Source organism: Pogona vitticeps, chromosome 2 (genome assembly GCF_051106095.1).
Source record: "Pogona vitticeps strain Pit_001003342236 chromosome 2, PviZW2.1, whole genome shotgun sequence".
Taxonomy (NCBI): domain Eukaryota; kingdom Metazoa; phylum Chordata; class Lepidosauria; order Squamata; family Agamidae; genus Pogona; species Pogona vitticeps.
The window spans coordinates 151,661,152-151,677,637 of record NC_135784.1 but is presented as its reverse complement, the minus strand read 5'-3'; the positions used below and the strand labels follow the sequence as shown (position 1 = coordinate 151,677,637).

General features: G+C 41.8%; 1 protein-coding gene across 12 annotated transcripts in view; it reads left to right on the top strand.

Moving 5' to 3' along the window:
• BAZ2A (bromodomain adjacent to zinc finger domain 2A) overlaps window positions 1–16,486 on the top strand; it is a 70,769-nt gene that overhangs the window by 34,450 nt on the left and 19,833 nt on the right. For all 12 annotated transcript variants that reach the window (XM_078384389.1, XM_078384391.1, XM_078384388.1 and 9 more), the window contains exons 5-14: window positions 3,954–4,175; window positions 5,593–5,790; window positions 5,876–5,936; window positions 6,044–6,152; window positions 6,481–6,582; window positions 8,114–8,324; window positions 9,630–9,691; window positions 10,506–10,586; window positions 10,684–10,926; window positions 13,927–14,181. In XM_078384389.1, the coding sequence (XP_078240515.1) occupies window positions 3,954–4,175; window positions 5,593–5,790; window positions 5,876–5,936; window positions 6,044–6,152; window positions 6,481–6,582; window positions 8,114–8,324; window positions 9,630–9,691; window positions 10,506–10,586; window positions 10,684–10,926; window positions 13,927–14,181 (1,544 nt within the window). The remainder of the gene's footprint in view (window positions 1–3,953; window positions 4,176–5,592; window positions 5,791–5,875; window positions 5,937–6,043; window positions 6,153–6,480; window positions 6,583–8,113; window positions 8,325–9,629; window positions 9,692–10,505; window positions 10,587–10,683; window positions 10,927–13,926; window positions 14,182–16,486) is intronic.

Genomic DNA, 16,486 nt, shown 5'->3' with positions numbered 1-16,486 from the left:
CCCGCCCATCTTGCTTACAAACTTGCTGGTCATGGATGCCTGGAAGGGGAAGGCAGCAGCGGTGACGCCAACGGGTTCTCCGCCCGCCGAGAGCAGCACCTCCCTGCTGCCCCTGCGGCTCTCCTCCTTTCTTGCTGGCTGGCTTTCCTGACTTCTTTCCCTCTATCCCACCCACCCCAGACGCCCTACAGAGCCACCCTCCCACCCCTAGCCCAGAGAAAATGGTGGTGGCAGGGTGGAGGAAGAGAGGGAGGGTCATCTGTGCTGCTGGGAGGGTGCCACCTGAGCGGGGGGGGGCGGGGGAGCCTGGGACGACCCAGCTCCGGGTGGAGGCAATGTGTGCCCATGTGCAGGCTGGGGGCGCGCTGCCCTTCGCCGGTGGACTCGCTCCTGGGGGCGGCCCTTCTCCCTCCTTGGCGGTGCCGCTGGAGTCTGGGCTTCTTGATCCTGTGTTACAATGTTCCCTGCCCGACCCCAACTTCTAAGTGAGGCAGCGATGTGCGCTCCGAAAGTTAGCAAGCAGCCTGCAGAGATTTTTCCCCAACGCCCTGTCGCATTTCCATCGATGCCTGTCCATTCCTGATGCTGTAGAGCAAAAAACCAACACAACAAAAATTGCTAACCTCCACTGGGGGAAAGATATTCTGAAGTACAGTATTCTTGGCTGGGATGGGAGCGCGACCTCCCGGAAAGGCAAATCCGCAAGTGCGACATGTCCCCGGGCGGGCGGGGAGGGGGGCGGCGATCCATGTCCACTGCCCAGTTCAAGGGTGCCCAGGGACCGGCACCGGGCCGTGAACTGGGGGTTGGAGACCCCTGTTATATAGAACAAGAAATGCCTGATGTTCAAGTGGAATTCCCAAACGGAAGAATCACTTGAGATCATATTGCAAGTCAAATAATCATATAAGTCTGCTGACTACTGAAGTACAGCAGAGAATTTCAGAAGAAGATTAATCTATGCTTTATAGACTACAGCAAAGCCTGTGATTGTGTGGATAATGAGAAGCAATGGGTTGTTCTGAAATGAGTGTGTCTCAGAACTCGATTGTCCTGATGCGTAACTTGTATTGTGGAGAAGCAGCTGCCATTGGGACAGAATATGGAAAGACAGAATGGTTTCTGTTGGCAAAGGTGTCAGACAAGGGTACTTCTTCCCTTATCTGTTCTGTCTGTTTATAAACATATCATATGGAAAGCCAGAGTGTCAGATGAAGGAGGAGTAAAAATTAGTAGAAGGAACTAAGTAATTTTAGATACGCAGATAACACCGTCTTTCTGGCAGAAAGCAGCAATGACTTGAAACAGTTTTTAGTGAAAGTGAAAGAAAGTGCCAAAGCAGGATAACAGCTGAAAATTAAGACAGAAATTATGACCACAGGAACTGTGTAACTTTAACATTGACAATGAAGAAATTGGAATAGTCAAAGAGTTTATATACCTTGGTTCAATCATCAGTCCTAATGGAGACTGCAGCCAAGAAATCAGAAGAAGACTGAAACTCAGAAGGGCAGCAATGAAGAATCTAGAAAAGATCATCATGTGTAAAATGTGTTACTGGAGACCAAGGTCAAGATCATATACACTCTTGCATTACTGATCACCATATATAGATGTGAAGGCTGATAGAGGAAAATATTTTTTAATTATGGCGCTGGAGAAAAGCTTTACAGTTACCTTTGATTTCTAGAAAGACAAGCAAGTGGGCCCTAGATCAAATCAAGCCTGAACTATCTCTGGAGGCAAAAATGTTGAAACAGACTATCCTACTTTGGGCACATCATGATGAAGGCAAAAATGGAGACAAGTTAAGGGCAGCAGAAAAAAGACAGCAAGCAAATATGAGATGGATTGACCCTAAATGAGACCATGGCTTTTGAGTTTACTCTTGAAGATAGGACATTTTCTCATTCATAGGGTTGCTATAAGTTGGAGGTGAATTGACAGCACATAACAACAACAATGGGGAGTTGGAGTTTTTTTTAAAAGGCAAGCCTCATGGATTTTCCTCCTTTTGCTCAAATACTGAAGGCGTAGAAGCTATCTCTTCTCCCTTTTCCATTACTATATGTCTTCAGTAGGAGCTATGTGCATTTTGCTGGTGCAAGAGAGTGTCTTGATTATTTCTTCTAAGATCTGTATCAGTATAGCCACTAGCAACTTATCTGCTGATCACAAAGGATTCTTTGCATATGCAAGTGGCAAATAGCAATAATGCCTCTGATATTCCTAATATACAGGCTTTATATCACTATTGCCTCTATCATTGAAACCTGCCTACTATGCTTAGATAGACAAATGTTAGAGTTCTAAGAATGTTTATTGTCTTTCTCTTCTCTTTGATCAGTATGGTCAGTTGGCAAAAACTGTGAGTAGGATTAATGTCACAGGAGGAGGATTTCTATGACATGTCATATTTTTTCTGCAGCCTATGCTTGAGCCTATGGGTAGGTTTGAACATGTTTATGAGTAATCTGGTTAGAAAGCCCAGATTACTCATAAACAAATGTCAGTTGCAGAGAAAATGTGAAATGTCATAGAAATCCTCCTAGTTTGGAAGCTTTCTTAAAGTGAGTCAAACCATTTACTTCTCTAGCCCAATGTTGTCAACTGGGACTGACTTTCCAGAGTATCAAGCAGCATTCTTTCATAGTCCTTCATGGAGATCTCTGGTACTCTCCAGTAGTCTCCTCTGTAGCTACTAATTAGCCTGAACCCACTTCTGGAATCAGAGAAGATTGGGCATCCTCAGAGTGGTATGAGAAATAGAAGAAGAGTTTGCACAATGAAGAGGTGCTGAGAGTTGGTAGTCGGGACTGACTTAACATTACTACTGCCTCAAATCATGCACTCCCTCTTGAATTGATTCCTGAAGGTTTTTTTTAAAAAAATTGCTTTCTTGCTTAATGCCAGAGAAGTCTGACCCAGTGTAGGGAATTGGGATAAAATAGTGCAGAATAAAACAGTGAACAATACAGTAAGCAAACACTGATGTCATGGGGACCATAGGCTTTGTTTGAAACACAAAGGAGTTGAGTGGGAACTAATCAATTTGTGCCCGCTGGTGTCCTTGGAGTTGTATCTCTGTTCTCTGAGTTTGTATCATGAAGCAGGTTGTCTTTTGGTTCCCCAACTTACTTTAGCATAGAGTAGGCCCATTTGAATAAATGGAACCTATGGAGGATTTGATTCAACAAATTTCAATTGAGTCAGTCATCTTGCTTTAGCTTGACTTACTATCATTAGTAACAGGATTTTGTCCAATCCCTCTTTTCAATGTCTTGTATTCTTTGTTTTCTAATTAGTATTCTGACTACATCTTTTCCAGTATTCGCTGTTATTTTATTGATCTCAAGCAAATTACCTTTATTAAGATAGAAGAAGTGACTTGTAGTAGTCTTGATATATATCCCTCCATCCTTTCTGTGAATGTTCTTCCTCATGCAACAGCTATGAGTACATATCTTTTTCCATTATGTATCTTCTTTCCAAAAAAATAATGCTGCTGAATTGGAAGAGGCTTAGATTACCAAATTGTGTAAATGCTGGGAAGAAACCAATTCTCTCTCTCTCTCTTTGTTATTAAATCCTTCCCTATGTGAATATAATCTTGTTTTCACACATTGCTTGGAATAACCTCAGGAAATTTGAAAATTTAATTATTTTCTGGATTTTTTGCACTTACATTATTTGTTTCCATATGTGGGCAAGATCACATGGGCCAGGGAGTCCCTGTTTCAAGTCCCATCTCTGCCATGAACGTAAAACATGTCTTTCTGCTTCAGGCCCCCCCATTTATGATAATAGGCATAGCCCTACCTTACCATAAAATACACTAGTAACTCAAAATGTTAAAATTAGATGGTGCTGTCATTGTACTTAGGAGTATAACAGAGTGAGATTGTTTTCTTAGACAACAGGTGATGGCTATGTCTCCATTTCATGATTTTCAGACCCAGGGACTGGAGATCTCTATGAGATGGATACTTCTGAGTTGGTAAGCGGCAAGTCACCCCTGGAGGACCCTCCTGACATCTCTGCCCTGGAGTGTCCTGGCAGCCCTTCTCTCAATCCCTCTGACTCCTTCAGTCTGTTGGCAGATGACAGTCAGCCTGACACCTCACTTTTTGGAAGTGCCAATTTGCCACCTGTTCTTGGGGAGTCTGTTTTGCAAGGTGAGCAAGGTCTATTCACTTCAAGATGTATTGCGCTCTAGGAGCCATTGTCCAGCTGTTCTAATGAAGAACCCTTCAGATCCTTTATCTACCTTTGTTTATATTAGTCTTTACTGAATGTTTGTGAAAGGACATATGGGATTGTGAAATATACATTTTAGGGCAGGTTCAGGTCTAGTGTCAAAAGTTGTGGTTTGTAGATCTATAGTCTTCATAGGCTTGGTTTAAGCAATGAAAAAACAAATGATTCTGCAAATATTGGGAACAGTGGTGCATGTTTTCATTTTATATCTGTGCAAAGAGGGTTTTAAATAAATGTTTGTATGTTACAAGGTGAGAATAGGTATATATGAGGTTTGTATTTGTTGTGTCTTATGAAGATAATCATAGCCTAATTTCAGCGTGCTAGACATATGCTGTTATTATGCCCAGTAGTAAGTTGTTTAACTTTATTTTCTTTAGTTGCTCCTTAAAGAGCATCAAGCCTACTTTTGGAGATGACTCATGAATTACATTTTAGAGCAGGCACAATGCACAATAGAAAATATTCCCAAACCTCCAAGTAGGTATAGAGGATCATGTTGTTCACATGGTGATTTCATGTGGGAGTCTGCTTATTTGAAGAGAAAGAGGAGAAAGATCCCCAACTGATGAGGCTAAATAGATTGACTTTTTAGGCTGACCTTTATTAGCATTTGCCTTGTAAAGTTCTGTTCAACTGTTAGAAATACATTAAGGGTAACATAAAACATCAAAGGTTGTTGTGCTAGGTATATTTATGTGTAATGTTCTGGTCATTTTTTGATATTGTGAACCTATAGTTAAGTATTTCGAAATCTGAGTTATTACCTGTTTATTTAATATATATGCCGCTTTTCTGCCCATAGAGGATAAAAGGCTGCTCACAACAGATAAAACTATAAAACAAACAACGGTTTTTAGAATACAGTATAAACATCATGTTAAAAAAATACAGAAACATATAATAAGTTTAAAAACCAAGATTAAAAACAATTTTGAAACTTTAAAAAAACCTAAGTTGTAAAAGAAGCATTCCTGAAAGAACTTACTGCTTAAAATGCCTGCCCGAAGAGGGATGGTCTTTACCTGACGATGGAAGGACAAGAGGGAGGAGGCCAACCTGGCTTCTTGGGGTGGAGCATTCGAAAGCTTGGGAACAGCCACTGGGAAAACCCTCTGTAAAAAACAAAAGGCAATCTCTTTTTTATGCTAGCAGGGAAAAGATGGGCCTTAGATACTTTTCCAAGCCTGTTTAAACAACAACAAAATCTGGATTTTGTCGTTCCAGTCCATTTATATTTAAACCTCCAGCTCTTCTGCTCTGTTTTGACTTTCCTAGTCAAAGGTTTTCTGCTTTTTATCATCTCATTTAATGTCTTTCTTTTCTTTGCTGTAGACAGCAGCCTAGAGCTGTCAGGTGTGAATGAAGTGGGACAAGAAGGCACAGAGCTTTTGGGTTCACAAGCACCACTTGAACCAGCAGGTCTAGACGCCCCCATAGAAGAGGAAGCCGAGAGCAGCTGTTCAAAGAACACTACAACTGTAACAGACGGGAAGAATAAAGATGTCTCAGCACTCAATGCATCTTCTAAGAGTAAGTGGATCCTTTCCCTCAGACCTTTCAGCTGCATTGTCAACAGCAGTTGACTCCATTGCTAATGGCTGCTTATTCTGATCAGGTGATCCTCCAAGGAGGCGGATAGCCACAGTTGAAGAGGTGCGGTATCCCTTAAAGCATGGGTAAGCAGCATTATCTGCTTGGCAAGTTTTCTGCTTTGTCATGGTGCTTGTTCAAGCAGAATGAGACTATGTGCATCTAGTCTTTAATAGGTCATTTTCCTGCTCAGGTGGCGAAGGGAGGTGCGCATCAAGAAGGGTAGCAGCCGTTGGCAGGGAGAGACCTGGTACTATGGACCCTGTGGCAAGAGGATGAAGCAGTTTCCAGAGGTGATAAAGGTAAAGTGAGCTTACCAAATCAAAAGCAGTGATGATTGAGCTACTGGATGTGGTCTCTATGTAGAGTAGGGACCCAGAAATCAGATTAGCTTCATTATTTTTGAACTCTTTTTAGCAGATAGCATCAAATTAGGATAGTTAAAAAATTAGGCACTCCCAGTGAATGGATATCTTGGCTACACTGTGCTTTTCAAGAAGCTAAGGCTTTTGTTAGGTCAAAACATGCATTGTGCTCACTTCAGAAAGAGCTTCTTCCCTAGCCTGTGTAGCGCTAGTCCTACCCAGATTCTTTATTGACTTATGTTTTGGTAACTTACTCCTCTTTTAGTACCTGAGTAGAAACATTGTGCAGAACGTCCGCCGTGAGCACTTCAGCTTCAGTCCCCGAATGCCAGTGGGAGATTTCTTTGAAGAGCGAGAAACTCCTGAGGTAAGTATTGAGGCAAACCCAGGAGCAACTAGCCTCCAGCTTCACTGCAGTTGTCCTCCTCTAGGGATCACATAAGCAAACTGCGGCAGGCACTTCTTGGAAGATAAATTGTGCATTAAGTTTTACAAGGGGTGCAGGCATACATGGTGAAGTGTCTGTTAAAACTGTCTGCCTAGGCCTGAGAAAGCACTTAACAGTATCTTAGAATAAGCTATATTTCTTGGGACACAGGTGCCAAAAGCAGGCTGTGGCAGCATTCTGGGAATCTGGCAGTGTGGCTTCTGGCATCTTGTCAAGCCACCCATGGCTGTTTTTCAGATCTGCTAGCAGCCTAAGGGTTGTTCTTCCCGTGGGGAAGGGCTTTAAAAAGGGGGAAGTATGATCAAAAACCTAATTTGCTATTTATTTCTTAATATCTATTTTTGAAAAATCACTATACAGTGGTGCCTCGCAAGATGAATGCCTCGCGGGACGAAAAACCCGCAAGACGAATGTTTTCCCCCGATCACTGTGGTGCCTTGCAAGACGGCTTCTTCTATGGCCATGCTTCGCAAGACAAATGTTTTTTTCCCCCAAGACCGATGCCTCGCAAGATGAATGAATTATTTTCATCTTGCGAGGTTCCCATAGAAATGCATTGCAGTGCATTCCTATGGGAAACCGCTTTTCGCAAGATGAAAATTTCACAAGACAGCGCTATTCGCGGAACGAATTACATTTGTCTTGTGAGGCACCACTGTAGTGAGTTTTTGATAATTGAAAAAATGGTTTAATCAGAAAAATATTTTATAAACTGAAAGTGGATTGTTGTGCCCCCTAGTGGTTAAACTTTTTAAAAATAAAATTTTGGATTGGTTTAGAATAGGGTCTCCAAATTTTTTACAGTGAGGGCCACACCGGATATTTTCAAGGTTTTTGAGGGCTGAAAGAACAGGAATGTGTGTGCACGTGCAAACACAGATGCACAGCTGCACGCATGCACACACTAGCTTGCCCCTCCATGCATGCAGACACTGGCTGGCATACACACACACACGGATACCCCTGCCCACACGCACGCACGCACGCATGCACGCACGCACGCACACACACACACACACACACACACACACACGCCAATCCCCGCACACATGGGCTGAAGGGAACAGGCTGGACAAAATGGCAATGTGGGCCGGATGTGGCCCACGGGCTATAGTTTGGGACTCCTGGTCTAGAAGGAGGGGGCACCACCTCAGAATCTGACAGAATTACTCCCTATCCTCCATGGAAAATATAAGGTAATTTCAGAAGCAAAACTAGATATAAAAATAAAATTTGGGGCGTGTGGAGTGTTTGAGACCTCAGAAATGCCCTTGGTGGGCCACAGGAATACAAGTTGACTGCCTTTCCTGTGTCTGTTAGGGATAGGAGAATATTAAACAGACAAATTATCTCATGAGGAGAAGCTGGTGGACTTCTGCATATAAGTAGAATTGATAGATACACAGAGAGTCTGTTTTCTGTAAACAGTATCTCTTTCTTCATATCTTAGGGCCTTAAGTGGGTAAAACTGGCATCTGAAGAAATCCCCTCACGTATCCTGGCTATCACAGGCAAGCGGGGCCGACCCCGAAATACTGAGAAAGCTAAGGCTAAGGAAATGCCCAAGGTGAAACGTGGCCGGGGCCGACCTCCCAAAGTCAGAGTGCCGGACCTGCAGAGCAAGACTGATGTTCGAGTTCTGAAGAAACTGGAGGCTCAAGGTATCAGCTTGACAAGCCCATTATGCATGCTAGTAACTTTCACAAGAAAGAACTTTGGTTTGTCACAGGAGTTGTTTTATCAGTCTCTGGAGGCAAGGGTGTTCATTTTGTGCACCAAGAAAATTCAACTTTTGCTCTCAAAAATAAAGCAAATCTACAAGATGCATGCAAACCTGCTTCTTCTGCATAAATCTCCCTTTGCATGCTTTTTCTGGAAACTAATGTTTGAGTTTTTGCAAAATTTGGAATTTCTTGTCAAGGAGCGGTGTGGCAGCAGGAAGAGAGGAACGGATAAGCAAGGGGCAGTAAGAGTATATAGGTAAGAGAACATGACTGGAGACTTTGAGGGGCGGGGCAGGTAGCTACACAGAGCATAAGAGTTGTGCCCCGAGAACTGAAAATGCTTGCAGACCCTGTCTTCCAAGCTTTCTTTTGTGTCTCCATAGCCATGAGGGCTAGAATCTTGTTAAAATAAATGTAGCTGAGAGATTCAGAAATAGAAATATGGGGAAGAAGAGTTGATGCCCTTGCCCTATGGGGAGGAACAGGGTGTCACTGCTGATTTACTTACTATGTTTCTTTGCTTGTCATTAGTATTTGGATGTGATTCAGACAGTGGAAGCCACCACACAAATACAACTACACAAGAGATATAGAACTTGATTTGCTCTCGGCACGTAGCTCAAGTCCTGCCTCAGACTCACACCTTATTTCTGCACCCAGTCTCAACTTGAGTGCAAAGAGAGTGTCCTCAAGGAGAATGACTTTCCTGCATTGAGCAGGGGTTTGGACTGGCCTTTTCCAACTCAGTTATGCTATGATTCTATGACTGTAATTAATGTTAAGTGACATTAATCGACCATGCAATCAGTATGGTGCAGGGCTGCACCCAGACTCACAAGTTGCTTTAAAAGCCAGGCCTTGGAACTCTTGAAGATCTTTAGCAATTCCTGCATACGTCTACAATATATTCAGGAGCAATTCAGTTTATATTGAGTACAGTTTGCAGACTTAATGGAGTAAATATTAAGAGTCAACCTCATGATTAGTAATGCTTCTTTTCAGAACTAAGGTAGTTTGAACCACACATTTTGAAGTAAAGACATAACAATTGATACCAAATAAAATATTATCTCACTTAACATTCTGAGATTTTCTTAAGAGCATACCATTCTAAACCTACCCCTTTCAGAGAAGTGGTACCTTCCTGTAACACATAGTGGAATTGTTAATTATGGGACTGAGGGTTGGTTTATTCTTTCAGATGTTTATTTCATTCTTTCTTTATCCTGTATGTATTTGCAGAGGTGGCCAGTGATGAAGATAAAGTGAAGATAAGCAAGACCAAGAAGAAAATGAGACAAAAGGTACATCTAGTAAAATGAAGCAGGGCATTCTAGATAGAAAGAGGGCAGTCACTCCCTCTAAGATCATGGGATGAACGGTTTGGGGGTAAAATGAACTAAGGTTGGAACAAGAGATGGGAGCTTCCTTTATGGGTTTCTGGCAAGGTTATGTATACTTCAAGACAAGGCACATATTCCAAAGGGTGTGGAAAGGAACCGCACTCCTGAGATATTACTAAGGAAGCTGGCATAAGTACGTTGACATTTTTTAAAAATTGAAGTTTTAGCTGTGTATCTCTTGAAGGTGGGAAGGATTGAATGACAGAGTGGAACTCAGGTAGGGAAACATGAGGGATAGAGGAGCAAAAATAGATTTCCCAATTTGTTTAGACTTACCAGACATTACAAGAATAGGGTGGGGAACTTCCAACCCTCCAGATGTTTTAGATTTCAACTCCACAACCAGCAGGGCAACAGGATTGGTCCAAGGCAACTGGATAGCCAAAAGCCCCAGCCCTTTTTCTAGATATTTATTTCAGGTCATAATGAACATAAACTTTTAATCAGAGCTGATATTTGAGGATACCAACTCCCACAATTTACTATATGGTTAATCTAAGCAGTGTGAAATGGTTTGCCCTCATTAGCCAGAGTGTGCAGGATGAAGAGACTGCATCTTTCCAACTGAAATGTGAGGCACTATGTTCAATTAATATATGTCTCTAGTAAAGGTTTTCAGGACTATTTGGGGCAAAATGGAGCAATAGCTTTACTTCTTAGGTCTCTTCTGTTTTCAAAATTCTCTTTTGAGTTCTCAATAATACTGTTTTTCTAGGTTCAAAGTAAGCAGAAGCAAGAAACCAAGGCATCAAAGCCCAAGGACGTCAAACCTAAGGAAGTAAAGCGGAAACCTAAAGTAAGTTATGATGATGATGAGGTCACTGAAGGAACTGGGCAGTAGCTAAATCCAGAGTAATCACAATGAAAGTGTGACATATCTGTCTTTCCTCCAGTTCCAGGTAAAGAAAGAAAAGAGCAAGCCAGAAAAGAATAAGCCAGAGAAACTGAAGGAGAAGGTGAAGCCAAAAGAAAAGATGAAGCCCAAGGAAAAGAAGGTGGCATTGTCCACAAAGATCCCACGGAAAATTGATAAGAATCTCCTTGCCCAGAAGCGTCAGGAAGAACGGCTGAGGCAGCAAATGATCTTAGAGGAGATGAAAAAGCCTGCTGAGGACATGTGTCTAGGGGACCATCAGGTGTGCTGAACTGCTTGGCCACAGTGATGTATGTGGGGAGAGCCTCCTGTTGTAAAGCAACTGTGGTCTTTAACAATAAGGTAGCCAAGTGAAGTTAAGGAGAGGAAATCCAAACAACATAGTGTTCCCTAATACTATTTAAAGTGTGTGATCCCAGCTTGCATTTCTACCAGGGGCATTTCTAGGCTAGATTTTTAGGAGTTTGTTAATTAAGGTGTTTAGTGTGAAATCCAAAACAAAAACATTCAAATGATATACCTGTACTGCAGTTATGACTACAAAACACATACAAATATGTCTTTGAAAATGCTCAGTCATCCAGGTGAGGTTATCTGGAAGCTGAGTCATGGCAACTGGACTTCCTTCTTATTAGGTTGAAATGTTTTCCTACTCATCCAAGTAGCTTCTTCAGTCTGAGGAGAGTTGGTAGGAGATCTCTGATATATGTGCTTTGGTAAACACCACATACCCATTCACTTCAAACCTATAAACACACTAAGGCAGAGACTCACCCACCCAAAAGATTGGACACCAAAACACAACAGGAGTAATATAGTATATGTGGTCCAATGTAAAGAGGAGTTTTTGGAGCTCTACACTTAAGAATCCAAACAGCCACTAAACGGGAGAATGGCCAGCACAGGAAGGGCAACAGCTCAGGACCACAATCAGCAGTATTCCTTCATTTGAAGGACAAAGTGCACTCATTTGATGACCAAGATGTACTTACTTTGGACCAAGAAGATAGGTGGTTTGAGATTGGAGTAAGGGAGGCCATACACGTGCATACAGAAAAACCCTCACTCAACAGGGGTTTGAGGCATTAGATACAATCTATCTCCTATTTATCATGCTGCCCTTTCACCCGTCCCCAGAAAGATCAGGACCACACACACCAGAAAGACCATTGTTGACAACCCATGATGGGTGGAGAAGGACTGCAGAAGTGGGATTTTCATTCACCTCCAGTCCTTTGTCCATCTAAGGAAGCTATTCAGCCCAGGGGGAAGTGAAACCAATGTGGAGGATATATCAGGGATCTCCTACCAACTGTCTTCAGACTGAAGAAGCTATTTGGATGAGTAGTGAAACATTTCAATCTACAGTGGGGTCTTGACTTAAGAACGGCTTGAGTTAAGAACATTTTGACTTAAGAACCACTCTCACAGGAAAATATTGACTTGACTTAAGTACTTAGATTTGAGTTAAGAACTGAAAAAAAAACACGTGGGAGGCAGGGAAAGTGCAAAATTTGAACTTTCAGTTAACTGTTGGGCAGTGAAAAGGGTGCCTGTCTGCTTCCTCACTCCTCCCTGCGTTTAGAGAGTGGATTGGGAGACAGTCTTCAGACTGCCTGGTACTGTACTGCCTGGACTGTATTTTCCCTGCCTTCCCTGAACCTTTCTTGACCTAAGAAAAAAAGAAACAAAATATCCCCCTCTGGTGGTCGAAGGCGGAATAGCAGCTTCCCATTAGTTTCTATGGACGGAAAAGAGCAGATACGGATCAAATGGTTCTCAATGCATTCCTATGGGAAATGCAGATTTGACCTGAGAACTTTTTGACTTGAGAACCGCCTTCCAATACGGATTAAGTTCTCAAGTCAAGACCCCACTGTAATAAGAAAGAAGTCCAGCTGCCATGACTCAGCTTCCAGACATACAAATATGCTTCTACATTTCAGATAATTTTTAGGTTAATACTTCACCATGGGACTGTTCTAGACTATAAATTTCATCAGTGCAAATCAGTATGACCAGTAGTCAAGGATGATGCAATTTGTAGACTAAAACAGCTGGAAGGCATTGAGTTGAGTGAGTTGTGTTATACTAGATGTGTAGTGCTACTTGTTTTTGACAGAAGTTACCATTTTTTCCACTGAGTAACTCCTGTTGGAGTCAGGCTCATATTTTTATGTAGCCGTGTTCTAGGCCTCTTTTATATTAGAATGTAGGGCAGGGCATCTGGATAGACATACTTTGGCATTTCAAAAGCTGATACCAGGGGTTCTCACAGTGCCAGTTTTGTGCTCAAAATACTGTACTTGGGTTAGAAATCAGATGTCTGTGAGATACTGTTCTTATCTGCCAACCTAAAATAATCACTTTCTCTTAGAAATGGTTCTGTCTCAGATATATCTGCTAAAAACACCTGGTGCTTTATATTTTTCTGTTGTTTGGGAAAATTATAAACCTGCTAGCATCTAGTCCAGTAGTTACCAGTTACTTTGGGTAACTGAGGTGATCTTGGACTGCAACTCCCAGAAACCCTAGCCAGCTCAGTTAGAGATGAAGGCTTTGTGGAATTGCATTCCAAGAATACCTGGGTTACCCAAGATTGGGAACCACTGATCTAATATAAAGTTGTGTTGTCAAAATCCTGTTGCTTATCACAGTAAATCACATTAGAGTAGGCCTACTGAATCAGAAAGGGATACGAGTCAACTCTTCCATATGTTCCATTGATTCAAATGGGCCTACTCTAACTGCACCTTAACTGCTAAATTAAGTTGCCACTGGACTAGGGTCCCATAGTGTAAATGGAACTATGGAGGAGTTTATTCACCAAATCCCCATTAATTCAATGGGCCTACTCTTGTGTGATTTACTACAACACGTAACAGGATTTTGATCTATTTGCTTTGTTTACCCATTTAGTTCTTCTCTAAAACATTAAAATTGAGAGTCATCTACTTTATTTTTGTTAGTGAGACTAAAATACTTTCCTAGGAATATTTTGACTTTTCCTATGTATCTCTTTAAGTAGAATTTGCATGTTTTAAAGTGGAGCATTTGTTTTTTAGATGGCAGCTCAGATTATTATTAGCTATATCCAGGGCCCTATCATCCTGCCTTCACCTATTTTCACCTCATCTTTCATGTGATATTTGCTACGCCTGTGTGAGTCAGGATGGAACTTGAATAAACAAAACAATTGGGCAAGCTGTTTTGCCAGAGACTGCTCCATATCGTATGTACTGATATTTTGCCTCTTCCTCAGCCTCTTCCAGAATTTTCTCGGATCCCTGGTTTGGTTTTGCCCAGCCATGCCTTTGCAGATTGCTTAGCCATTGTGGAATTCCTACACAACTATGGCAAGGTGCTAGGCTTTGATGTAGCGAGAGAGGTTCCCAGCTTGAGTACCTTGCAAGAAGGCCTCTTCAATGTTGGAGATAGTTTGGGTGAAGTGTTGGACCTCCTGGTAAAGCTGGTGAAGGCTGCACTCTACGACCCTGGCCTCCCTTCTTACTGTCAGGTAGGGCAATGGATTAATGTAGTCTGTTGCATCAGAATTCAAGTCTGAATATGAGTACTGTAGTCATAGAGACTGTAAAGTGAGTGTGTGCTGTTTGGTGCAGAAGATGCTATCATAATAACTGTGTTTACAATGTGTTGTTTTTTAAAACTCCCTGGATACACATTCTGTACCAAGATAGATTGGACGGAATGGCACAATTTGTGTTACTGTGTGTCATCCTGGTTCAGGTGTGAGGAGGGGCAATGAACTATACAGAGCAACAAAATTGACCCAAATGCTGAAAATCTTTTTTTTGTCAACCCTCTATCTTCTGAAATGTTAGTAAGGGTTGTCTTTGTCTTGCTCTGCATATGAAAAGCCACAAAAGTTAGAACAGTAGTGTTTTTAACTGAAAGCTGCAAGTCTCAGGAAGTTTGGTCCAATACCACATAAAGTATGTTCCCCCCCCCCCTGTGGAATTGTGACATGCACACAGGCGTGACTTATTTTTTTTTCTGTGTTTACTCTGGGTAGGATGTGGATTGGAATTGCTGGTGACCATTTGCCAGCAAATAAAGTGAAATTCTTGGGCCAATAAACATTATTAAGTTGTTACACATGGAAACTAGATTGCCGCATCTACAGAACTAAACTCAAGGTTGTGCCTGAGCTGTGCTCATCTTTAAATAATAAGTCAAGAACTCTGTTGGCATGATGAAGAAGAAGAGATTAAAGGTGGTTTTCATGGACAGGAACATCCAAGTTGAGTTTTAATCAAGGTTCCCTCTAAGGAATGCGCCTGCAACTCTGCCCCACTCTGCACAGGGCTCCTCCTCTGTGCACCCACAGCAGTCATTTTCAACTCCTTGGGTTGGGATGGAATCCCACGGAGGATGGTAGAATCACATGGGCCAGAGCCTCGTCCAGCAGGGCTGAAAATTAAAGGGAATATCAGTTTTGATTAAAGGTAGAATTTCTTTTGTAGAATACACTGTATTTAAAACATTTGATCAAATTAGGAGCAACTGCCCTGCCTTCTGTATCTAACATATTTTTTGCTCCATAAGACGCACCTAATTTTAAAATACCAATAAACAAACAAATTAATTAATTAATAAATGTGTGTGGCTCTTATGGAGCGAATACTGTTCCCCCCGCCACCATCGCTGCCTTCCCAGGCCTCCGGAGGCCTCAGAAGGCACTGTGGGGGTCCCCACCACCACCACCGCTGAGGCCTGGGAAGGCAGCGGTGGTGGCAGGGGGGACAGCATTCGCTCCATAAGATGCACACAGTTCCCCACCAGCACCACTTTGTTTTGGGGAAAAAGTGTTTCTCATGGAGCAAAAAATAGGGTATCTTGTGCTTGGAGTTCGAAGTACAAGAAAGATACACCTTCTAGTGCCTTAGAGATAATGTTGCATGGATTGATTTTGTGGCAGTGATTTGTATGAATAACACAGCTGGAGAAATTATTTACCAAATAATATGACTTGACAGAAGAGCACAGATCCAAGTAGTCTGTGTCCAACATGGCAAGTAAGCATATTGTGCTCACTTGTTAGCAGAAGTCAAAATCTTCAAGGTTCCTTCTCCAGCAGACAGAACTGTAGGGAACAAAAACATTTCAGTGCATGAAGCAGTGTTAGTGCAAAACAGGTAACTCAACAGTTGTAGAAACAAATGCATCTTGACTTTGTATCAGGTTCATAAATATGTCATACTGGGATTATTGCTTGCATATCAGAGGCTAAATACTGTTAATTGCAGTATTGCATGGAAAATATGAAGATCACATTGTTTTAGGGATTCTAGTGTGCTTTGTAGCTTAAATCCTAAGCTGCAAAATGTAGTTTTTAGCACATCCATCAACATTCCTGAAACGATCACCTGTCATTTTTAAAAGGTATATGTTTCTAGAATTGGGAGATGCAGTTATCTATTTTTTTTAAAAAATGGAAATTTAAGGAAAACGCTTTTGTGAGAAGGAATCTGAAAAGATGTCAGAGGCCATGGTACAGAATTCCTTTCCGTTGATTCCTTTGCATCTCCACTGTCCAGCTGATATGACTTCTCCTTAGGCTTCCTGAACTTGTGCTTAAAAGGGATGGAAAGGGCAGCTCAATGTGGCAAAGAAAGATTACTTATGCAAAATATAAAATTTGCAAAAAATTTTCTATCTTTTTCTATCTGTCTTATTTCATTCACTATAATGTCTATGGTAATAATAAGATCATACCATACCAAGAAACTGTGCAGAACACTGAAGCCTTCTCATGAGTATTTGGAAGTTATTCTCAGACCTGTCACTGATTCGGGTTTTAT